Here is a 25,588-nt window from a genome sequence, read left to right on the forward strand (position 1 = left end):
TTGGATGGGATTTTTGCATTGGAATCAATTGGATGGGATTTTGCATTGAAGTCAATGGGATGCGATTTTGCATTGCAATCTATAGGGGGTGTTTTTGCATTAAAGTCAATAGGATGGGATTTTTGCATTGCAATCAATAGTGGTTGTTTTTGCATTGAAGTCAATGGGGATGCGATTTTGCATTGCAGTCAATAGGGGGCGTTTTTGCATTGCAGTCAATAGGGGGCGTTTTTGCATTGCAGTCAATAGGGGTGTTTTTGCATTGAAGTCAATAGGGATGTGATTTTGCATTGCAGTCAATAGGGGTGTTTTTGCATTGAAGTCAATGGGGGTCATTTTTCCATTGCAGTCAATAGGGGGCGTTTTTCCATTGCAGTCAATAGGGGGCGTTTTTCCATTGCAATCAGTCAATAGGGGGCATTTTTGCATTGCAGTCAATAGGGGGAGTTTTTGCATTGCAGTCAATAGGGGGCATTTTTGCATTGCAGTCAATAGGGAGTGTTTTTGCATTGAAGTCCATGGGATATGATTTTGCTTTGCAGTCAATAGGGGGTGTTTTTGCATTGCAGTCATTAAGGGGGCGTTTTTGTATCGCAGTCAATAGGGGTGTTTTTTGCATTGAAGTCAATGGGGATGTGATTTTGCATTACAGTCAATAGGGGACAGCTTTCCATTGAAGTCAATGGGATGCAATTTTGCTTTGCAGTCAATAGGGGGTGTTTTTGAATTGAAGTCAATGGGATGCGATTTTGCAGTCAAAAGGGGATGGCTTTCCATTGAAGTCAATGGGATGCGATTTCGCTTTGAAGTCAGTGGGACACAGCAAGCCATTATCGGCACTTTTTTAAAATTCTATCAGTAAAATGCTGATAGTTGTATTGTTGGTCAATGGTAATTTTTGGCGGGCGATTGTATCGGTGCCCCCCATACAATATGTACTGGTCACACACATCACTTGTCACTGACGCTGCTTATTGACCCCCCCCCCCCCCCCAACTGCCTCAACTCACTTTCTATTTTTTCTTATTTATTTTTGCATTTGTATCTTCTTTTTTATATTATTTTGTCGCCGTGTTTTTGCTGTTTTGGTTGTTCCCCAACACCCCCAACATTTCCAACAGTCCCAACATTCCCAACATTCCCAGCATTCCCAGCATTCCCAACATTCCCAACATTTCCAACATTTCCAACACCCCCAGCATTCCCAACATTCCCAGCATTCCCAACACCCCCAACATTTCCAACACCCCCAGCATTCCCAACATTCCCAGCATTCCCAGCATTCCCAGCATTTCCAACATTCCCAACACCCCCAGCATTTCCAGTATTCCCAACATTCCCAGCATTCCCAACACCCCCAACATTTCCAACATTCCCAACACCCCCAGCATTTCCAGTATTCCCAACATTCCCAGCATTCCCAACACCCCCAACATTTCCAACATTCCCAGCATTCCCAACACCCCCAACACTCCCAGCATCCCCAACATCCCCAACACCCCCAACATTCCCAGCATTCCCAACACCCCCAACACCCCCAGCATCCCCAACATCCCCAACATTCCCAGCATTCCCAGCATTCCCAGCATTTCCAACATTCCCAACACCCCCAGCATTTCCAGTATTCCCAACATTCCCAGCATTCCCAACACCCCCAACATTTCCAACATTCCCAGCATTCCCAGCATTCCCAACACCCCCAACACTCCCAGCATCCGCAACATCCCCAACACCCCCAACATTCCCAGCATTCCCAACACCCCCAACACCCCCAGCATCCCCAACATCCCCAACATTCCCAACACCCCCAGCATTCCCAGCATTCCCAACACCCCCAACACTCCCAGCATCCCCAACATCCCCAACACCCCCAACATTCCCAGCATTCCCAACACCCCCAACACCCCCAGCATCCCCAACATCCCCAACATTCCCAACACCCCCAGCATTCCCAATATTCCCAACACCCCCAACACCCCCAACACTCCCAACATCCCCCAACACTCCCAGCATCCCCAGCATCCCCAACACCCCCAACATTCCCAGCATCCCCAACATCCCCAACATCCCCAGCATCCCCAGCATCCCCAACATTCCCAACATCCCCAACATTCCCCAACATTCCCCAACATCCCCAGCATTCCCAACATTTCCAATGTTCCCAACATTCCCAGCATTGCCAACATTCCCAGCATTCCCAGCATTCGCCGCATTCCCAACACCCCCAACACCCCCAACATCCCCAACACTCCCAACACTCCCAGCATTCCCAACATCTCCAACACCCCAACACCCCCAACATCCCCAACATTCCCAGCATTCCCAACATCCCCAACACTCCCAACACTCCCAGCATCCCCAACACCCCCAACATTCCCAGCATTCCCAACATCCCCAACACCCCCAACATTCCCAGCATCCCCAACATCCCCAGCATTCCCAACATTCCCAACACCCCCAACACCCCCCAGCATTCCCAACACCACCAACACCCCCAACACTCCCAACATCCCCCAACACTCCCAGCATCCCCAACACTCCCAGCATCCCCAACACTCCCAGCATCCCCAACATCCCCAACACCCCCAACACCCCCAACATTCCCAGCATTCCCAGCATTCCCAGCATCCCCAACATCCCCAACATCCCCAGCATTCCCAACATCCCCAAAATCCCCAGCATCCCCAACATTCCCAGCATCCCCAACATTCCCAGCATCCCCAACATCCCCAACATTCCCCAACATCCCCAACATTCCCCAACATCCCCAACATCCCCAACATTCCCCAACATCCCCAACATCCCCAACATTCCCCAACATCCCCAACATTCCCCAACATCCCCAGCATTGCCAACATTTCCAATGTTCCCAACACCCCCAACATTCCCAGCATTGCCAACATTCCCAGCATTCGCAGCATTCCCAACACCCCCAACACCCCCAACACTCCCAACATCCCCAACACCCCCAACATTCCCAGCATTCCCAACATCCCCAACATCCCCAACACTCCCAACACTCCCAGCATCCCCCAACACCCCCAACATTCCCAGCATTCCCAGCATTCCCAACATCCCCAACACCCCCAACATTCCCAGCATCCCCAACATCCCCAGCATTCCCAACATTCCCAACACCCCCCAGCATTCCCAACACCCCCAACACCCCCAACACCCCCAACATTCCCAGCATCCCCAGCATCCCCAGCATCCCCAGCATTCCCAACATTCCCAACATTCTCAACATTTCCAGCTTGTCCTCTTATTGAGGTCTTTTCTCTCATCATTTGTTCTTTTACTTTTCCTGCTGTTTTTGTTTTTTTCTTTCCTCTTTTTTCTTTTCTTTTTTTTTTTTATGTTGTTTTATACTTTTCAGCTCTCCGTACTGCACCCTCTGTATTTATCAGTTCTGTTTATTCTGTCAATTTAGCCAACTCATCAGAAACTCCAACTACGAGACTTCCGGAGTCTTTAACCCCTCGCCGCCCCTCATGTAGCAGAATGACGACGGCAAAAGTGCTTTCAATGTCCTGACCGGGCGTCATATGACGTCCTCAGGATTTTGAGCCGCTACGCGCCCCCGGGGGCGCGCAACGTGGCGATCGTTGTTACGGGGTGTCAGTCTGACCCCCCGCAACTACGATCTCAGTAAAGAGTCTCCGACGGAGACTCTTTACCATGTGATCAGCCGTGTCCAATCACAGCTGATCACAGTGTAAATAGGAAGAGCCGGTGATCGGCTTTTCCTCACTCGCGTCTGTCAGATGAGAGTAGAGGAGAGCCGATCGGCTGCTCCTCTGACAGGGGGGTCTGTGTTGATCGATTATCAGTGCAGCCCCCCCGAGGATGCCCACACTGGACCACCAGGGATGCCACCACACCACCAGGGATGCCCAGCACCAGGCATGCCACCCTAGACCACCAGGGATGCCAGTCAGTGCCCACAATGGATGCCAATCAGTGCCCACAATGGGCATCACTGTTTGGCATGCATTATTTTTTGGCACTGATTGGCATCCATCAGTACAATACATTACACTACAATGCCTCTTAGTGCCCATCCATGCCACCTACCCATGCCAATCTGTGCCACCTATCAGTGCCAATTTGTGCCACCTATAAGTGCCCATCCATGCCCATCTGTGCTGCCTATCAGTGTCCATCCGTGCTTTCTATCAGTGCCCATCTGTGCCGCCTATCAGGCGCCATCCATGCTCTTCCATACCGCCTATCCATGCCCATCCGTGCCGCCTATCCATGCCAATCCATGCCACCTATCAGTGCCAATTTGTGCCACCTATCAGTGCCCATCCATGTCACCCATCAGTACCGCCTATCAGTGCCGCCTATCAGTGCTAGATATCAGTGCCCATCAATGCCACCTCATCAGTGCCACTTCATTGGTGCCACCTCATCAGTGCCCGTCAGTGCAGCCCCATCAGTGCCCATCAGTGAAGGAGAAAACGTACTTATTTACAAAGTTTTGAAACTGAAACAAAAAAAACATATATTTTAGTTTGGGTACAGTGTAGCATGACCGCGCAATTGTCATTCAAAGTGCAACAGCGCTGAAAGCTGAAAATTGGTCTGGGCAGGAAGGTGTTTAAGTGCCCCCCGGTTTTGTAGTGGTTAAAATGCCAAAATCTCTCGTTTGCTGACAGTTTAAAGAAACCGGAAGTTAAGTTAGTTGCAGTTTCTGATGAGTTGCCTATTTTGACAGAACACCAGAAAGCCCTCCTTATGAGACCAATCCAGGAAATGGCGGTCTGAGCGTGTGCGAAGTGCCTCTTCCTATCTCGTTTTGCTGTTTTCTGACATTCTAGAGCTGCCCTTCCATATGCTCAACACGTTTCCAGTCTCCATCCACGCGGTGGGCACGTTCTCAGTCTCCATCCACATGGTGGGCACGTTCTCAGTCTCCATCCACACGGTGGGCACGTTCTCAGTCTCCTTCCTGAAGACGCGGCCACCATCGGCGTTCTTCTACCTCCAACCACACAGGTAAGTCATGGTGGATGTCCTATTCGTATTTCGGGGCTCCTGTCTCTGCTTTAGGTGTATATATGATGTGTGACCGGCTCTTCCTCCATGTGACCAATCATCTGGGTGGGTGTGTATACAGGATCTCACAAAAGTGAGTACACCCCTCAGTCGCATATCTGTAAATCTTTTCTTCTATCTTTTCATGTGACAACACTGAAGAAATGACACTTGTCTACAATGTAAAGTAGTGAGTGTACAGCTTGTATAACAGTGTAAATTTCCTGTCCTCTCAAAATAACTCAACACACAGCCATTAATGTCTAAACAGCTGGCAACAAAAGTCAGTACACCCCTAAGTGAAAATGTCCAAATTGGGCCCTAAGTGTCAATATTTTTTGAGGCCACCATTATTTTCCAGCACTTGTTAGAAAAGTTTTAAATGTTTATTGTGTGACTATTAGAAAAACAATAATCCTGAGACTGATTTGTTAAAAAGCTTACTTCTGAGCACATTATTGTATTAACTCATTGTATTGTTTTGTCTTAATTAACTCCATAGTAAGTTGTAGGATGATTACATTTAACTAAATATGATAGCCTAAGAATGTACAGGGAATATGTATAGCTTATAAAGTGCAAGCCTGTGCCATGACACGTTAATTTATGTTCTTTCAGCCAATAGAAGCACAGAGATGTTATTCTTGTGGGATATGTGAGGGCGGAACACTTTCTTTTGTTGAGACTTTTTCTTCAGCTTTCGTCCTGTAAGCATGTCTCCCTGTTGTGGGCCACATCAGAAATAAATTGTCTGCTTCTCAAGAACACCTGATGTTTTTTTTACTGATCACAAGGGAATTTCCTAACATTTTTGGTCTTTCGAGCCGGGAGCAACACGCTGGTTTTCAGATCAGACGGCCCGACAACACTTCGGTGAGTATTGGACTTTGAAGCTCACCGAACCTTACAAGTCCCCCCAATCAATGTTATTTGGTGAAAAAGGGGCGGGGCCATAGATCTGAATTCCACTGTCTGTTTCCGAACCTTGTGTGATCCAGTCCAGGTGTTTGAGAGGTAAGATAATTTAAATTATTCTTAATTCTTTCTGAGTCTTTTCTTCTCTTTCTCTTGCTTCTGGTTTAATGTGTTGTAATTGCCGACATTGGTATTGATCGTATAATATCTAGATAATCCAGTGCTCGTAGACAGAGACACTTGGGGACGTTGTCTAAGGTAAAAAATTACGTCGCCCGCTGTCCGGACAGATAACAAAAAGATTTGAGGTATACCGAATGTCAGAGGTTAATTGCCTGACTGTTTTAAGCGCTGTCTGTTTAGTTAAGTGATCTAAGATCGCAAGGCTAATTTTCTTCTGTGTGTGTTTACTTTATCTTTGTTTATGTTTAACCCTTTCTGATTCTCTCGATAGTGTGGGAATGGGTTGTTGTTTTTTTTTCTCTTGTATTGACATGGTTTTTGTGCTGCATATTTCTAAGCAGATAAGAAGGCAAATTCACTGAACTCTCTCCCCCTCCCCCTCCCCTCATGGAAGAATTTCTCCTGATCCTGCAAGACCGTTGTAAAAGTTAACCCTTGATTAGCTATGATAATACAGAAGGGTTATATTGTATATATTGAAACTTAGCATAAAAGAAAAAGAAGGTATATGGCATTTTGGAGTAAATAGAATGTTGTAGAATTATCAGGTGGTTTGATGAATGTGAAAAGAAATGAAAAAAAAAAAGGGCTGTGGATTTTTTCATTGCTATGAAGGTCAAGAAGTTGTTTCTCAGAAACAAGAAAATGCAGATTGCCTGACAGAGGTTAATTTGTGCATCTGTGAAAATATTAGGACTTTTGGTGGGAAAAAGAGTTTGAAAAATAGTCTTAAAGTAAATATTTATATTGGATTGGAGTTATTTTTAGAATTCATAGACTTTCAACTGTGAAGTGTTAATGATGCAATGCTGTTTATATTTGGGTACATTTATAAGTCAAAAGGCTAAGTTCTGAATCAGAATACTAAAAAAAATTAAAAAGAAAGAAAGTTCTATTTTGGGGTCCTGTGGATAAGCTTAAAATATCAGGACCCAAAGTTCAAAAAAGGTATCGGTTAAAAAAATGGCGGAATATTGGCTTCAGCATGCTAGAATTAGGGTAGAAGGAAGAACAAAGGAAAAATGCCAAGCCCAATTGCCCCTAGTGGACAAAGAGGATGATCTCATCTGCTGTACCCAGAGACCACCTCCCTATAATGGTCCTCCCCCTCAGGTGCAAGTAACTGCCCAGAGTAACACCTTCCCTGTGACATCCACCCCTGTCAAAGGAACCGCCTCTGAACAAACCCCCAATTCCACTTCCTCAATCTCTCCAGACAGTAGTTCAGTCCTGGAGATGAACAGATCGATCCTTGAAACATTAACTGACGCCATAACTCATGCACAGGGACGGGGGGGGGGGGGGATCCATTGCCTCCAGAAAGCCCAGACTTAGGAAACAGGTTGACTGCCCTACTGAACAGATGCCAGCTTAGATGGGTATAACGGACTGATTGGCAAAAAAATAAATAAATATGACAGTACAAGAAGACAAAGAAAGTGTCAGTGACTACCTAAATAAATTACGAGAGATTTTTAGAGTGTTCTCCGGGCTCCCCGAAACTGAAGATGTGTATAGTGCATATTAGCAACAGCTAAAGATTGCTTTTTTTAAATGGATTGAAACAGGATCATAAGGATTACATTGTTTAAAACATGGTTACTTACCGAACTGTATCAGTTTTAGATGTTTTACAATATGCTAAGCATTCTGAGAAGTATTTGAAAGCAAAAGCAAAAAAGAATGTGAAAATAAAAGGTTCTTATGCAAGGTGATGAAAGAGAGGAGGATGCAGAAGAGTACACTGCTGAGGCAGAACCAGAGGGGTCTCATAGAGGAAGGATTACTCTACAGAAATAGACAGTGCAACGAGAGTACTTCCACCCTGTGTACAAGCACTGGTAGCATCAGCGGTGTAGTGGTTAGCACTCTCGCCTAGCAGTGAAGGGGGTCACTGGTTCGAATCCCAATTATGACGCTGCCTGCCTGGAGTTTGCATGTACTCCCTGTGCCTGCGTGGATTTCCTCCGGGTGCTCTGGTTTCCTCCCGCACTCCGGGGACATGCAGGTGGGTTGATTGGCTTCTGTCCCGGTTTGGCCCTGGTATATGAATGGGGACGTTGGATCCTTGGGGGTGGAGAACGATGTGGGTGTACAGGGGTAGGGGCTAGACGCTCGCTCAGGCTGAACCGGATGGACTGGTGTCTTTATTCAACTTTACTAACTGAAAAGGTACCACATGCAGTGTTTGTTATCCTGTTACAGCAAAAGATATCACATTTGAGCCCAGCACGACACTTTTCCTGTATGACAATACTCTTGACACAACCTCACTTAACAATACAGAGGTGTACTACATTAAACCCATCCACGCTACTACCACTTCCTACTGACGGGTATAAACATGACTGCACTGTTGCCATCGCTGAAAAGGTACTGCCACGAAGTGATCTGAAAGATGTACCATTATCTAACCCTGACATGATACTTTTTGTTGATGGTTCTAGTAAGAAAAAATCCAGATGGCACAAATGCAACAGGATATGCAGTAGTGACACAGGATGAGATTTTGGAAGCGGGGCCACTACCAAAACATTATTCAGCACAAGTTGCAGAACTTGTAGCACTGACAAGAGCATGTATACTGTCAGAAGGAAATCTGTAACCACATACACTGACAGTCAATATGCCTTTTCAACAGTGCATGTTTTTGCACAACAATGGAAAAACAGGGGGATGGTCACCTCCAGTGGTAAACCAATTTCACATACGGACTTCATTTTAGAACTCCTAGATGCAATACAGTTACCAAAAAAAAAGCTTGCAATCTGTAAATGTCAAGCACACACAAAATATACGGACCCCATCTCAAAGGGAAATAAAAGGGCAGATGAAGCTGCACATAAAATAATGACGAGAAATCATAGTGATAGATCATACAGTCCTTACTGATATGCAGCAAAATGCCCCCCCTGGGGAAAACAATATTGGAAAACAAAGGGTTGCACAATAATTGATGATATTTACACATCACCTGAAGGGAAACCGGTATTACCAAAATCTTTATTTAGGTATGCAGCAGTATTGACACATGGAGTAACGCATGTGTCAAACAGGGGGATGACTGAGATGTTAAATAAAGTATGTACAGCCTATGGATTCACAAATTATTATTAAAAAAAAAACTTTTTGCTCTCTATGTCTTATATGTGCAAGACACAATGCTCAGGGAGGTATAAGACCACAGAAAGGGAAGTTCCCTACACCACAATATCCATTCCAACACATTTGCATGGATTTTATTGAATTAGACAAATGTGAAAGGAAGAAATATTGTTTGGTACCCAGGCACCCTGACCAAATGGGAGGAGATATTCCCGACAGGAAGTGCAGATGCACAGACTGTAGCCAAAGCATTACTAAGAGATATTATTCCTAGATTTGGAATCCCTGAAAGGATTTACCGTGATAATGGACCCCATTTTGTAATTAAAAAATATACAACATTTGATAGAAGTGATGAGAATTAAAGGGAAATACCATTGTGCCTATCATTCCCAATCAGCTGGATTGGTAGAAAGACATAATGGCATTCTAAAAAGCAAACTGAGAAAAGCTATGGAAGAAACAGGTAAAAATAATTGGATGTATTGCCTACTAGTAGCTGTGACCAGTATGTATATCACACCCCAAAAAAAAGATGAAAAGGTGCATGTGGGAGATTGGGGTCTCAATAAAAAGTAATAAGAAAAAAGCAGTGGTACTCCCCAAGGTGGGATGGTCCTTTCAAAGTCCTTTTAACTACCCCTACTGTGATAAGGATTGCAGAGAGGTCTACCTGGATTCACCAGTCCCATTGTAAAAACGTTTTACAGGCAGAGTAGGGCCAGTTGGCTACAAGAGGTCCAGAAAGTCCGGCTACAAAGGGAGGTCTCACACAAGGTGGGACTTGTCTCAAACCGGTGAAGTCTCCCTCCCCTTCCAACTCCCCTATCCTATCCGCTGGAACTCTGTAGCTGGTTAGGATGAAAGGGACAGAAATTATCCTTGGGTTACTGGTGACACTAGGAGAGGCATCCATAAGAGGGGGTAGGCGCTATGGAAGAGTAGAGGAACTTTTGGATTGGGAAAGAACAGGAAAAGCATTAAATCCAAAACTTTATAGAGGGAATAACTAGCACTATACTGGTAGACTTCTGTCAGATTGCAGATTGTGGGGATACAACTGGGGCTAGAGGACTTCTATGGGCAGATATATACATCTGCTGACTCTGGAATAAGGCAGGATGTCAAGCATGGGATCAGGCCCTGTGGACTACAGCGCATCAAGATTGGGGGTATAATCAACCAGGGGCTAAAAAGAGTGGTATAAAGGAGAGACTCATAATCACAAAAGCGGCCAACTCCCCCTGCACAAATAGTAAGAACTGTAACCAACTATTAATAACATTAACGGAGCCGAGGAAGGAAGATCAGCGGTTGTATTCCATGGGAGCATGGGTGTCAGGAACATTTTTCCCTGAGGTATTACTACCTAATAAAATTAAACAGGAAAAAGTAGACTCAGAAGGGAAAGAAGAAGGCCATACTAAAATAGAAGTTCTGAGTATAACTATAAGATTCACTAACCTAACAATAGAAGATGCCATAGCTTTGGAGACGGGCGACCAAAGAAAAAATGAGTGGTTAGAATGGTTGAGGTACACGGTTAGAACTCTGAAAAAGGAAAACTGTTTAGTTTGTGCCGGAGCCAGACTACATTTAGCAACAGTTCCTTTTCCTCTAGATCACAATACAGATCCAGAAGGTTTAAAATGTATGTTGCAATTGTATAATAAGAGCTATAAACCTGAAACAAATTCTACTTGTCACACATTGAGTTTGTTGTTCCCCCAGTACAGAGACCTCAGATACCTCCAGCGGTTGCCGCTTATACGGGCAACTTTACTTGTTTTGCACTCCCAGGGAACCGTAGCGCGGTGGATCTTGGGTCATTACCTGATGACTACTGTGTGGAGAGGATTAACACGGACAACGGTGACTGGGTTGGACATGACATTCAGAGAGCTGATGTCTGGTGGATGTGTGGGGATAAGAAACTGCGAGCTAGACTACCGGCCAATGCCCAAGGGGATTGCGCTATGGTCCAGCTGGCTATGCCCCTGAGAATCCTGTCAGAATACCCGTGGACTAAGAGTCACCGACAGTATCGTAGGGACACCTCTCCCTTGGGGTCATTTGACTCTCAGATCTACATAGATGAGATTGGGGTTCCTCGCGGGGTGCCGGACGAGTTTAAAGCCAGGAATCAGGTGACAGCTGGGTTTGAGTCTCTTCTCTGGTGGGTGACTATAGATAAAAATGATGACTGGATTAATTATATATATATTATAACCAACAACGATTTGTAAACTATACTAGGGATGCTGTGAGGGGCCTAGCAGAACAGTTGGCCCCCACATCTCTAATGGCCTGGCAGAACCGAATGGCTTTAGATATGGTCTTAGCTGAAAGAGGAGGGTATGCAAAATGTTTGGTAGCATGTGTTGTACCTTTAATCCCCAACAATACAGCTCCTGGAGGGACAGTGACCAGAGCCTTGGAAGGACTGACTGCGCTATCGAATGAATTGGCGGAAAACTCAGGTATTAATGATCCATTCACAACTTGGTTTGAAGGATGGTTCGGTAAATGAACTGGATTTATCATATCATGTTTGATCTCAATCGCTGTGGCTTTGGCTGTTTTGGTCACTTGCGGATGCTGCTGCATTCCCTGTATTCGAGGACTTTCACAAAAACTCATTGCAGTCTCAAGAACAATGTATCAAACCCTCTCTACCTCTGAGGAGACCTATGTGGACATTGAAGCTCAACTTAATGACATACAGTCCGAAAGTGTATAACACAGGGACTTTCATCGAAATGTGTGGAGATAAAATAGTCACACAAAGAGGAGGGAATGTTAGAAAAGTTTTAAATGTTTATTGTGTGACTATTAGAAAAACAATAATCCTGAGACTGATTTGTTAAAAAGCTTACTTCTGAGCACATTATTGTATTAACTCATTGTATTGTTTTGTCTTAATTAACTCCATAGTAAGTTGTAGGATGATTACATTTAACTAAATATGATAGCCTAAGAATGTACAGGGAATATGTATAGCTTATAAAGTGCAAGCCTGTGCCATGACACGTTAATTTATGTTCTTTCAGCCAATAGAAGCACAGAGATGTTATTCTTGTGGGATATGTGAGGGCGGAACACTTTCTTTTGTTGAGACTTTTTCTTCAGCTTTCGTCCTGTAAGCATGTCTCCCTGTTGTGGGCCACATCAGAAATAAATTGTCTGCTTCTCAAGAACACCTGATGTTTTTTTTACTGATCACAAGGGAATTTCCTAACACACTGCCTTAACCCTCTTGGGCATGGAGGTCACCAGAGCTTCACAGGTCACCACTGGAGTCCTCTTCCCCTCCTCCATGATGACATCACAGAGCTGGTGGATGTTGGAGACCTTGTGCTCCTCCACCTTCCGTTTGAGGATGTCCCACAGATGATCAATAGGGTTTAGGTCTGGAGACATGCTTGGCCAGTCCATCACCTTTACCCTCAGCTTCTTTAGCAAGGCAGTGGTGGTGTTGGAGGTGTGTTTGGGGTGGTTATCATGTTGGAATACTGCCCTGCGGCCCAGTCTCTGAAGGGAGGGGATCATGCTCTGCTTCAGTATATCACAGTACATGTTGGCATTCATGGTCCCCTCAATGATCTGTAACCCCCCAGTGCCGGCAGCACTCATGCAGCCCCAGACCATGACACTCCCACCGCCACGCTTGTCACCATCTGAACCAAATACATTTATCTTGGTCTTGTCAGACCACAGGACTTGGTTCCAGTAATCCATCTCCTTAGTCCACTTGTCTTCAGCGAAAAGTATAGTGTCTACAAAATAGGGGATAGTTTTATGGCATTTTTATTAATATTTTTTTTTTTTTACTAGTAATGGCGGTGATCAGCGATTTTTATTGTGACTGCGACATTATGGCAGACCGGACAATTTTGACAAATTTTTGGGACCATTGGCATTAATACAGCGATCAGTGCTATAAAACTGCATGGATTACTGTAAAAATGTCACTGGCAGTGAAGGGGTTAACCACTAGGTGGCAGTGTAGGGGGTTAAGTGTTCCTGGGGGCGTGTTTCTAACTGTATGGGGGTGTGGCTGTGTGTGACATCACACTGATCGCTGCTCCCGATGACAGGGATCAGACGATCGGTGTGCTGTCACTAGGCAGAACGGGGAGATGCTGTTTACATCACCATCTCCCCGTTCTTAAGCTCCGTGACACGATCGCGGGTATCCCCGTAGTGATCTAGTCCACGCGACCCACGAATCTCAACCTCCCCACTTACATCAGGGTCCCTAGAGAGCCTCCCCTTAATGGTTAACCCCTTCCCTGCCAGCACTGATCACTGTATAAATGCCAATGGTCCCAAAATAGCATCAAAGGTGTCCAATGTGTCCGCCATAATATCACAGTCATGATAAAAATCGCAGATTGCCGCCATTACTAAAAAAAAAAAAAAAAATTATAAAAATGCTATAAAACTATCTCTTATTTTGTAGACGCTATCAATAATCAATAAACGTTTATTGCGATTTTGGTATATAAAAAAAAAATGTAGAAGAATGCGTATTGGCCTAAACTGAGGAAATAAATTGTTATTTTTTATTTATTTTTTTGGGGGATATTTATTATAGCAGAAATAAGTAAAATATTATATATATATATTATATAATATTATTTATTATTATTATATTTAGTATATTATTATTATTATTATTATTATTATTATTATTATTAAAAAAATAATGCTTTTTTTTTTTTCAAAATTGTCTCTCTTTTTTGTTTAACCCCTCCCCGCTGAGCGTACGCAGATCTGCGGCCTTGGCTTTCGGGGGTTATACTGGGATGATGCCTGCAGCTGCAGGCATCATCCCGGTACATTTTTTTTTTTTTTTATTTTTTTTTTTTAGAGCCGGCGATCGGCTTTCCAGGTATAACAACCGATGTGGCTAAAAGCCGCTCGGCTGTTGCACTGGAGGAGTGGGAGGGGACATTTCCCCCCCCCCCTCCCCCCGCTGCTTTTACCGGGCCTTCCTTCCCACCGGGAGTCCTGATCTACGATGTGTCACCTCCGGCGCCTTTTGACAGACTGGAATGAAGCCAGAAAAGTTTTCCCGGCTCCTGAATCTAGACACGGAAGCGACATCACGACACGTCACTTCCCGTTTACTCAGCTGCCAATGGCGCCGGTTTAAAAAAAAAAAAAAAATGTTATTCAGATTCGCCGTTTTCGGTGATCTGAATACTTTGAAGTGCAAAGGAGGGACTGGAGGTCTTTTAGACCCATTAAGAGGACCTGTCACCACCTATTACTGTCATGAGGGATGTTCATATTCCTTGTGACAGCAATAAAAATGATCCATTTTTTTTTTTAAAACACAATTTAATTATATAAAATAAATAAGAATTTATTATTTTATTTTTTATTTTTTTTAAATCGCCCCCCCCCCCCAAAGAAAACGCATACGGAAGTCGCGCCCGCATATGTAAACGGTGTTCAAATCACACATGTGAGGTATCGCCGCGATCGTCAGAGCGAGAGAGAGAGAGCAATAATTCTAGCACTAGACCTCCTCTGTAACTCTAACCTGGTAACCGGAAAACATTTTTTAAAGCGTCGCCTATGGAGATTTTTAGGTACCGTAGTTTGTCACCATTCCACGAGTGCGTGCGATTATAAAGCGTGACATGTTGGGTATCTATTTACTTGGCATAACATTATATTTTTACATTATACAAAAAAATTGTCTAACTTTACTGTTTCATTTTTTTTTAATTCGTGAAAAGTGTCTTTTTTTTCCCAAAAAGTTACGTTTAAAACATCGCTGCACAAATACCACGTGACATAAAATATTGCAACAATCGCCATTTTATTCTCTAGATTCTCTGCTAAAAATATATTTTTTTTTATATTATATATATATATATATATATATATATATATATATATATATATATATATATATATATATATATATATATATATATATATATATATATATATATATATATTAGAGCTGCACAATTAATCGCCAAGAATCGTTATCGCGATCTTGACTAAAGTGTTTCACAATTCTTTCTATGCAAAGAATTCTCTTGGCTCTTCTGAAGCCATCAAAAGAAAGGAAGGAGAAAAACCGGGCAGTCTGCCAAGAATCAAAACATTCTTTATCAGTTGAACTTAAGTATAAACATTGTAACGATTTGTCAATGAAAGAGACTTTGTGTGTAATTGAGGAAAGTTTAACACTAAGGGCCGGTTCACACAGCGAGCCGCGGCGAGGCGTCTCCGACTTACCTCGCCGCGACTTGCGGGGACCTCAGCGGCGACTTGCAGAGGACTTCTGCATAGAAGTCAATGCAAGTCGCCCCCGAAGTCGCCCCGAAGTAGTACAGGAACCTTTTTTCTGAGTCGGAGCGACTCGAGTCGCTCCTCTCAGAACGGTTCCATAGCACTGTATGGGGGCGACTTGCGGGAGCGAGGCGAGGCGAGCCGTGTCGCCTCGCCTCGCGTCGCAGTGTGAACCGGCCCTAATCCTTTTTCTGACATTTGTTAAATTCAAGTTAAAATCTTTTTTTCTGCTAGAAAGTTACTTAGAACCCCCAAACATTATATATATATATATATATATATATATATATATATATATATATATATATATATATATATATATATATATATTTTTTTAGTAGACACCCTAGAGAATAAAATGGTGGTTGTTGCAATATTTTATGTCTCACTGTATTTGCGCAGCTGTCTTTCAAATGCAATTTTTTTGGGGAAAAAATGACTTTAATTAATTTTAAAAAAAAAACACAACCAGTAAATTTAGCCCATTTTTATTTATTTTTTTGTATAATGTGAAAGATTTTACTCTGCGAGAATCGTGATATTTTTATTCTAAGCAAAAAAATAAATAAAAAATAGTGATTGTCATTTTGGCCAGAATCGTTCAGCTCTAATATCTATATCTTATAATATATTTATTACACACACATATAAAATATATATACATACATACATACATACATATACACACATACACACATACACACACACATATATAGAATAAAAACCTAAAAAATACAGCGCTGTTCCTATATAAACTTAATGTGAAGTAATGAAACAATAAAAAAAAAAAATTGTGAATTATAAACGCAGCAGCAGCTTTAACCGTGAGATACCCACAATTCAAATAATTATTCCCAAATAAGCTGCGCTATACTGATCCGATAAATGCTATGTGAAGCAAATAAGTGAATAAATAAAGCATAAAATCAAAAATATTAACAAAGTGCAGACAGGAAAATGCATATACTAATGTTCAAATATTAGTCCCTCATCCCATCAACAAAAAATGTTTTGCTTGTAATCTCTAACGTGTTTTAAACACACCACACCGATATAGGAAAAGTGTCATCAGAGTTTGCAGGAAAAAAGAGGACTTCCACCACCAACACTACTGCCGCTTACCAGCTACACTGATCCCATCTCAGAGACCAGATATCGCCAAATCAAAAACGCTTCCTCCGAGTCAGGACTGCATGGAGGGTGTATCCTCTTTAAGCGCTTGGTTCAAGTGGTTAGAAGAATCCTACGGCCACACCGCTCATTCCAATGGTTAGAAAAATCCTACGGCCACACCGCTCATTGCCCAGCACATATAATAACGAAAGGAATCGCCATAGTGTGATATAGTCACGAAATTTAATATAATAAATAAAGATTGCACTTACATCAAGTAGAAAAAACTTTGCTTTGTAAAACAAACAAATTCGCCGGCCGGCTTAGTAACGCTGCCCGTCGCTTCCGGGTCCAGCGTAGATCACGGTGACGTCAGTACGTCGCTCCTCCCTACGCCGTTTCGTTATAGGTAACGTCTTCCAGGGACACTCACACACATATATACTTAGTCATGAAAGGGTTATAGCACGAAAAAAGAAAAACCGCAGAGGTGTCAAACACCACCAAAAGAAAGCTCTATTTGTGGGGAAAAAAAGGACGTCAGCTTTGTTTGGGTGCCACGTTGCACGAAACCGCGCAATTGTCAGTTAAAGCGACGCAGTGCCGAATCGCCAAAAGTGGCCCGGGTCATTTGGCAGCCAAATCCTCCGAGGGGCTGAAGTGGCCAAAGAAAGAAAATAAAATAAAATAAATGTGAAACGCATGAAGGTAGTATCCACACATATACCAGGGATTTTTTTCTCAAACAAAAGGTGTTGGAACTCAACCACGGCCCCCCAAAACCCCTCCACCCACCCACACACGCCCTCCAAATCACATCAAATAGTGGCAGGGGTGGACTGACAACTCATGGGGCCCCCAGGCATTCAGAGATTATGGGGCCACACAGTATACAATCACACAGTATACACAGACATGTTTCTATTGGCTGAGAAGGTACTGGAGAGGCGGGGCAGCTATAATCTCAGGATTTTTAGACCAAAAGGATGTCAGCGAGGGACATTTCAGAGACAGATGTAAAAAAAACAAAAAAAAAAACTGATTCTTACATACTGTCCCTGGTTTTACTGAGGATGGCAAGCCTGACGGGGCCCCCTAGTGGCCCGGGGCCCTCGGGCAGTGCCCGAGTTGTACGTGGTCAGTCAAATTTCATGAACAGTAGGAGGGTCTTAAAGGGGCATTAAATCCCAGGATTGCATTACATACAGAGTGCAGAGCTGTCACTTGTAAATACAGAAGTGCGGTTTGTGATGAATGGTAGAGTCTTTAGATGTTCCATTCCGCAGTGGCAGTAGGCCGCTCTCTCTGGAGACCTCCTCGTGGGTCCTTACAGGCAGGCCATGCGTCGAGAAGAGAAAGAAAATGGCCGCACATGCTCTTTTATAGCCTACCCAGCATGCAGTTCAGTACAGGGCGATCATGGGTAGGTCACCTGGCATTCTGGGTAGGTAGGTCATAGCAAAAATGTAAACAACAGTCACTTCCTATTATCTTTCCAATGCTATATAAAAGAAAAATGCTTAGAGTCCATTTCTTGTATTTGGCGCTAGATAACGCCAAATACTAAGCTATAACACTGTCCATTGGTTAACATTGCAAAGCATTAATAGGCAAAAATATCAACGCTACAAAAATAACATGTACAATTGCCACACAAGCCATATTGTACCTCAATATTAAAAATGACCTTTCCTTTATCACTGTGCAGTTGTAACTTTCTTTAGGCTGGGTTCCTACTGATGCGAATTAGATGACCGTTTCACCCATCCAATTCACATGACAGGAGTTTGTGACCGGCTCTCTATGGAGCCGGTTCCCATATCTCCGTGGCGGCTGCGGAGCGCATTGCACAGGCGTCCTGTGTGTCTTTCGGCTCAGTTTCAGGTCCAAATTCAGGCAAACATTTTGGCCTTATTCATTCCTGAAACTGAAAACAGGGTAGCACTGGACCCTGATTGTCAGCCACATCCGTCTGCAGTGTGAACCCAACCTTTAAAATGTAATGCAATTTGGTAGTCCGGAGGTGTTCTGTACACAGTTGATGTACGAAACTCCCCCGAGAGAAATGTAATGCTTGTGTGATTGGCTCACTGTGTTTCCCACAAGTCTGGACTAACATACAAGGCAACTTTAAGGCATCCTCTAACAAAATTTCATATTTGGTGAGATACTCTCAAAAGCCTAAAGGAGGCGTACAGGCCAAAGCTCGTTTGGCCGTACTTCTCCTGTGGATCACATGAGGAGTGCAGTTTTTTGTCCTGTGACAAATTTTCAACAGAAAGTGGGCTGAGTTTACACAGCTGGTCCAGGCTCGGAAAGGGTCGGAACCATATGGTTGGCATCCAACCACATGCCTGGACCGGCACCCGCTGAGCGCCTAAGCCAATTGCTCCCGCAGTTGAGCGCAGCGCTCCAGTGAACATGAGGGGGGAGGGTAGAGCAGAGAGCCAGTGACTGACAGTCACCAGCTCTTTGCTCACAGAGCTCTGAGAACTGAGCCATCGGCGGTGTTTGATCACTCGGTTCTCCCCCTACTTCTTTTAATCACTGCACTGGAACTTTCTATATTCGATCACTGCAATTGCATCAGCTGAATAGTAATGAAAGATTCACGCCCAGATTCACTTTGCACGTCGACATAAGACAAACAGCTTTTTCTTCAGAATGGGAAAAGGTAGAAATTTACAACAAAGTTTTTTTTGTTTTTTTAAAGTTCCTGGCAATAAACATTGATCACCCAGAGGGGATTGTGTTTTCAACAAATCTGGTTGCACGTTAAAATTAAAAACAAGTTTATTCTTCTCTTTTTATGTAGAATGCTGACTTTTTTCTTTTTTTTTCTGTATAGGTGGACCATGGAATCGATCTTCTTGTCATGTTGGTCATTATAGTTACAACAAAGTCCCACAGGAAATGAGTCATATGGGTGTTTTAAGGGACTGAAAGTCTTTATTGCAGTTCACTGGAGGATTCCCACACAGAGCACAAGCCATATTGGTGTTCTCAATGTCATAAATGTGTTAGATGCCCTTCAACATCGTCCAGGTTCAGAGGACATCAGGCAATTCGGTGTTCTGAAAGTAACAATAGCTTTACAGCCCATGTATACATAAGAGGAGTCATTTCAAAAGCTATTGTTTTGGAATGTGACAAAAGGTTTTACCATGAAGACGAAACGTATCGGACACCAGAAGCTTCACGCTGTAGAGAAGCCATATCATTGTTCTGAATGTGATAAAGCTTATTTATACAAGACAAATCTTTTGGTACACCGGATGATTCACACTGGAGAGAAGCCATTTCAGTGTTCTGAATGTGACAAAGCTTTTACATTGAAAGCAAATCTGATCAAACACCAGAGGGTTCACACGGGAGAGAGGCCATATCGGTGTTCTGAATGTGATAAAGCTTTTAAAACTAAGGAAGGCCTTAATGTACACATGAGGATTCACACAGGAGAGAAACGATTTCAGTGTTCCAATTGTGACAAATCTTTTCCACGGAAGGCACAGCTCATCTCGCACCAGTGGGTTCACACTGGAGAGAAACCATATCAATGTTCTGAATGTGAAAAAACTTTTATAAAAAAATCAGATCTTAAGCTACATAAGATGATTCACACTGGAGAGAAGCCGTATGCGTGTTCTGAATGTGATAAAGCTTTCAAAGTGAAGGCTTATCTTATCTCACACCAGAAGATTCACACCGGTGAGAAGCTCTATCAGTGTTCTGAATGTGATAAAGCTTTTTCACAAAAGGAAAGCCTTAAACAACACCAGAGGATTCACACTGGAGAGAAGTCACATGAGTGTTCTGAATGTGGGAAAGCTTTTGCAATCAAGCAAAATCTTACCCAACACCAGAGGATTCACACTGGGGAGAAGCCGTATCGGTGTTCTGAATGTGGCAAAGCTTTTACACTGAAGCCAACTCTCATCAGACACCAGAGAATTCACATTGGAGAGAAGCCATATAAATGCTCCGTATGTGATAAAGCTTTTCGACATAAAGAAAGCCTGACCGCACACCAGAAAGTTCACACTGGAGCAAAGCCACATCAGTGTTCTGTATGTAACATGACCTTTGCATTGAACTCAGAGCTTCTCGTTCACCAGATACTTCACACTGGAGAGAAGCCATATCGTTGTTCTGAATGTGATAAAGCTTTTTCACACAAGTCAAAGCTTTTCGCACACCAGAAGATTCACACTGGAGAGAAGCCGTTTCAGTGTTCAGAATGTGAAAAAGCTTTTACAGTGAAGTCAAGGCTTCTCGTACATGAGAGGATTCACACCGGAGAGAAGCCGTATCAGTGTTCTGAATGTGACAAAGCTTTTCCCGGCAAGAAGGCGTTCGTCAGACACCAGAGGATTCACGCTGGGGAGAAGCCATATCAATGCTCCGAGTGCGACAAAGCTTTTACAATGCGGCCAGAGTTTATCAGACACAATATGGTTCACACCGGAGAGAAGCCTCATCAATGTTCTGAGTGTGGCAAAGATTTTTCACGTAAGGAAAGCCTTGTCAGACACCAGAGAGTTCACTCTGGAGAGAAGCCATTTCAATGTTCAGAATGTGATAAAGCTTTTAAATATAAGGAAAGCTTTACTGTACACCAGAAGGCGCACAAGGGAGAGAAACCATATCGGTGTTCGGAATGTGGCAAAGCTTTTACCGTGAAAAAAGAGCTCGTCAGACATCAAAGGATTCACACTGGAGAGAAGCCTTATGAGTGTACTGAATGTGATAAAGCTTTTAATCATAAGATAGGTCTTATCAGACACCAGAGGGTCCACACTGGAGAGAAGCCAGAATGAGACCAAGCTTTTATGATTAATGCAGGGATAATCAAACACCAAAGGATTCACAAGCTTCAGCTACAGTGAGAAAATACGGAGAAGGGGGATTATAAAAGGGGTAACATCCTAAGCCACAATAATGCCGCGTACACACGACTGGACTTTTTGACAAAAATCCGGCGGATTTTTTAACAAAAATCCGGCGGATTTTTTAACAAAAATCCGGCGGACTTTAGAAATAGAACATGTTATCATTTTTCCACCGGACCAAGAAATCCGTTCGTGTGTGTGCTAGTCCAACGGACAAAAAACGACGCTAGGGCAGCTATTGGCTACTGGCTATGAACTTCCTTATTCTAGTCCGGTCGTACGTCATCACGTTCGAATCCGTCGGACTTTGGTGTGATTGTGTGTGGCCGTTCATTGGGAAAGTCCGTCGGAACTCCACCGAAAGTCCGTCGGAAAGACCGTCCGGACCTAGCCCCTGGAAAAGTCTGGTCGTGTGTACGCGGCATTAGAGTTGCACGTTACTCTTTAGTTTCACACCTCATGCCATGCCACAACCTAGTGAAAAAGTCTAAGCCCTTGTACACACGGTCGGAGAATCCATCGGAATGTGTCCTATCGGACCATGTCGTCGGATAATCCGACTGTGTGTGGTATGTATCGGACTGATTCCGTCGGAATATCCGTCGGACCCAATTTTCCAACATGTTGGAAATATTTCCCGACCAACTGGGCCGATCGGACATACTCCGATCATGTGTAGAGAATTTTGATCGGACCAAGTGCCACGCATGCTCAGATCAAATTCCTACATCAAAGCTATTGGCTACTAGCCTGAATGTAGTCCCATCGTAACGAAATTACGTCATCACGTTCTGAAAGATCGGATTTTTCTCCAACTTTGTCCGACCGTGTGTATGCAACAGTTTCGGACAAGATCCGACGGACAAAAGCCGATGGGCAAAATCCAATGGATTTGGTTGTGGAAATCTCCGACCGCGTGTACAGGGGCTAATGCTACCTTAAAAAAAAACGAAATAAAAATTGTGAGCAAACAAGAATTTAATGGGTGAATTCCTAGAGATTAGTACTTATCTCCATCTGCACACACCTATAGTCTGTAAACATTTTACCTTTTTTGATAATTTTTCCTCAGAGAAGCCCCAACGACTGAACTGTGTTTCCTCATGATTCACCACTTGCTCATCTCCTGTTTTTTTTTTTAAGAGGTTTGATGGAGCATGTAATGCATTTTCATCCTTCACTAACTGAGGTGCATTCCCAAGTGCCTTTTCCTTGCCAGATCCCGAGCTAATGCAATAACAACACTGCTTCAGTACCAGAGGCTAGGTAGTAGTCAAGTGGCATCTTGCCACGCCTTTAAAGTCTTAGCGGCAAAGTCCTTTTCCAAGTTCTTCTGACTGTTGATTCATCATCAGTGATGCTTGAAGGTTCAAGCTAATTCAACCTTGTCCACATCTCCCATTATACATTCCACGTCTCCTCCCACAATCCACACCATCTTTCAACATTCCATCCCACGGATGACATCTTCAAAGGCGGGTCTCCGGCACAGACATCAGTTAAGGAGAAGTCTTTGTTCAGTGAGACTTCCTAAGCTAGCCTAAGCCCCTGTACACACGGTCAGAGATTTCGACAACCAAATCCGTCGGATTTTGTCCATCAGATCTTGTCCGAAACTGTTGCATACACACGGTCGGACAAAGTTGTCGAAAAATCCGATCTTTCAGAACGTGATGACGTAATTTCGTTACGATGGGACTACGTTCAGGCTAGTAGCCAATAGCTTTGATTGTAGGAATTGGATCTGAGCATGCGTGGCACTTGGTCCGATCAAAATTCTCTACACATGATCGGAGTATGTCCGATCGAACCAGTTGGTCGGAAAATATTTCCAACAAGTTGGAAAATTGGGTCCGACGGATATTCCAACGGAATCAGTCCGATGCATACCACACACAGTCGGATTATCCAACAACACGGTCCGATAGGACACATTCCGACGGATTCTCCGACCGTGTGTACAAGGGCTAAGACTTCCAACATGGAGTTGCTACTGTTTTTTGGGATGAGCTTGACAGTACCTCTTAAACCCAGCTGGTCACATGTTGTGAATTTTATGAAGAAATAATATATGTTATAATATTCTGATGGAGATCTTGAAATTCAAATAGACAAGACAGGTGAACTAAAAGGTCTTTGTGAGTTCCGATGTTTTCCAAGTTTTCAATGGATCAAATATTTTCTACAAACTTTGTGTTGAAACAGAATTGCGGGAACAATAAGGTCCAGTTTTCACAAAACAAAGAAGATGTATACTTGTCTGTGGTTTTGTACATAAAAGCAACAAACACAGCCATAGAAAAAAGTTACACAACTACGTGACTGGACTGTTATCACATCGAAATGACCCTCACCTGGCCTAAACCATTGTGTTTCGGTAAGGAACTGTTTTAAATAGCTAACACCTTGGCTAACACAATTCATGGTGTGAATTTGTAGGAACTGGATGGATAGCTAATCCACCTCTAAACATCCATTGGGACTGTTCAAAGTCCATCTCAACACATGTTAGAAAAATGTGAATTTTGTGCAGTCAGGAATATTTTAAAAATATATGTGACTGTCAGTCATACCAATTTATATGTGATATTTTAGGCCACAGAGATATTATCATTTCGGTATCTGCTGATATAATAACTTTGTTATAGGGTAAAAATATAAAAGTTGTGATTATAAGTAGAAGTGTTTTAAGAAACAAATTAGTATTATGAAAAACATATAATTGTAATTATAACTGTATAAGAATTTACATATGTTTTTAGATAAATATTCATCGGATATACCCGAATTATACATGTATCCATATAGATAATCATTTTATGTGATATTGATTAATATATTGATTATATTTTGATTATATATTGATCAATATATAGATTTCTTTTATAGATAGACCAGTATATATATATATATATATATATATATATATATATAACCATTTTATGTAATAGGGATTAATCAAAATTATACTGAGTGTATTTAATATTAGACCGGTTACTAGAAAACGGTATAGAATATATTAAAGGGGTTGTAAAGGTTCATTTTTTATTTTCTACATAGGTTCCTTTAAGCTAGTGCATTGTTGGTTCACTTACCTTTTCCTTCGATTTCCCTTCTAAATGTTTTTTTTCTTTGTCTGAATATCTCACTTCCTGTTTCTCCTCAGTAAACTTCTCACCATCATCCGAGCTGGTGGTTAGTCAGCCAGAACAGCTTACTGAACAGCTTACTGAGGAGGAACAGGAAGTGAGAAATTCAGACAAAGAAAACAAAGAAAAAAAAACATTTAGAAGGGAAATCAAAGGAGAAGATAAGTGAACCAACAATGCACTAGCTTAAAGGAACCTATTTAGAAAATAAAAAACGAACCTTTACAACCCCTTTAACTAATAAACTCCAAACACATGTGAGACACCTGGTGGTTGAAGGTGATATTACCTTGAAATCATTGGGCCCCCGGAAAAAAAAGGTTAATTATTAAATCTTGCCTACCAATGAAAAAGGAACACATACCTTTTGGGCTGAGCATATTATAGGTTTTATGATCTTATTGTCTGAGATGGTATTTAGAAGCAAGAAAGATACCATGAAAAGGAGAGACACTGAGGGGCCCACCCTGAGGGGGGACACTGGGATATACACGCACTCCCAGACAGACAGACACCCATGCACCATGCATGAATACATATTTTGACATTCATGAAGATTCCTGAACTCTGATCCTTGGAACTTGGAGGTCGCAAGAAGTAAATCCTCTTTAAGAATATCCATTTTTGAAAGCTACGGCACCCTTCTTAACTCTGGTAACCAGCCATTAGGAACAGTAGCCATTTTGGAATGGGTAATTTTGCCTTGTTGATTTTATCTTGTATTTTCTCTCAAATATTTAATGTATTGAATATTCTACTATTGATAATCGTTCTCCCGAATCAATAACCGCCTTTTTAGATTTTTTTTTTTTTCTCTAAAGATTCAATTTTTCATTATTTTTCTTTTTTTGCATAGTTGCCACTTTTATTGACAAACAA

The 25,588-nt window shown here is 42.7% G+C and overlaps 1 protein-coding gene across 1 annotated transcript in view; it reads left to right on the forward strand.

The window, feature by feature from the left end:
* LOC143927163 (uncharacterized) overlaps positions 1-24,448 on the forward strand; it is a 45,555-nt gene extending 21,107 nt beyond the window's left edge. The window contains exon 2 of the mRNA XM_077451113.1: positions 19,520-24,448. Coding sequence (XP_077307239.1) covers positions 19,836-21,488 — 1,653 coding nt within the window. The 5' untranslated portion in view covers positions 19,520-19,835 and the 3' untranslated portion in view covers positions 21,489-24,448. The remainder of the gene's footprint in view (positions 1-19,519) is intronic.
* Positions 24,449-25,588: the final 1,140 nt, after the last annotated feature.

Source organism: Lithobates pipiens, unplaced genomic scaffold, assembly GCF_037356315.1.
Source record: "Lithobates pipiens isolate NorthernLeopardFrog02 unplaced genomic scaffold, aLitPip1_a1.2 Scaffold_23, whole genome shotgun sequence".
In the NCBI taxonomy this organism is placed as follows: Eukaryota; Metazoa; Chordata; class Amphibia; order Anura; family Ranidae; genus Lithobates; species Lithobates pipiens.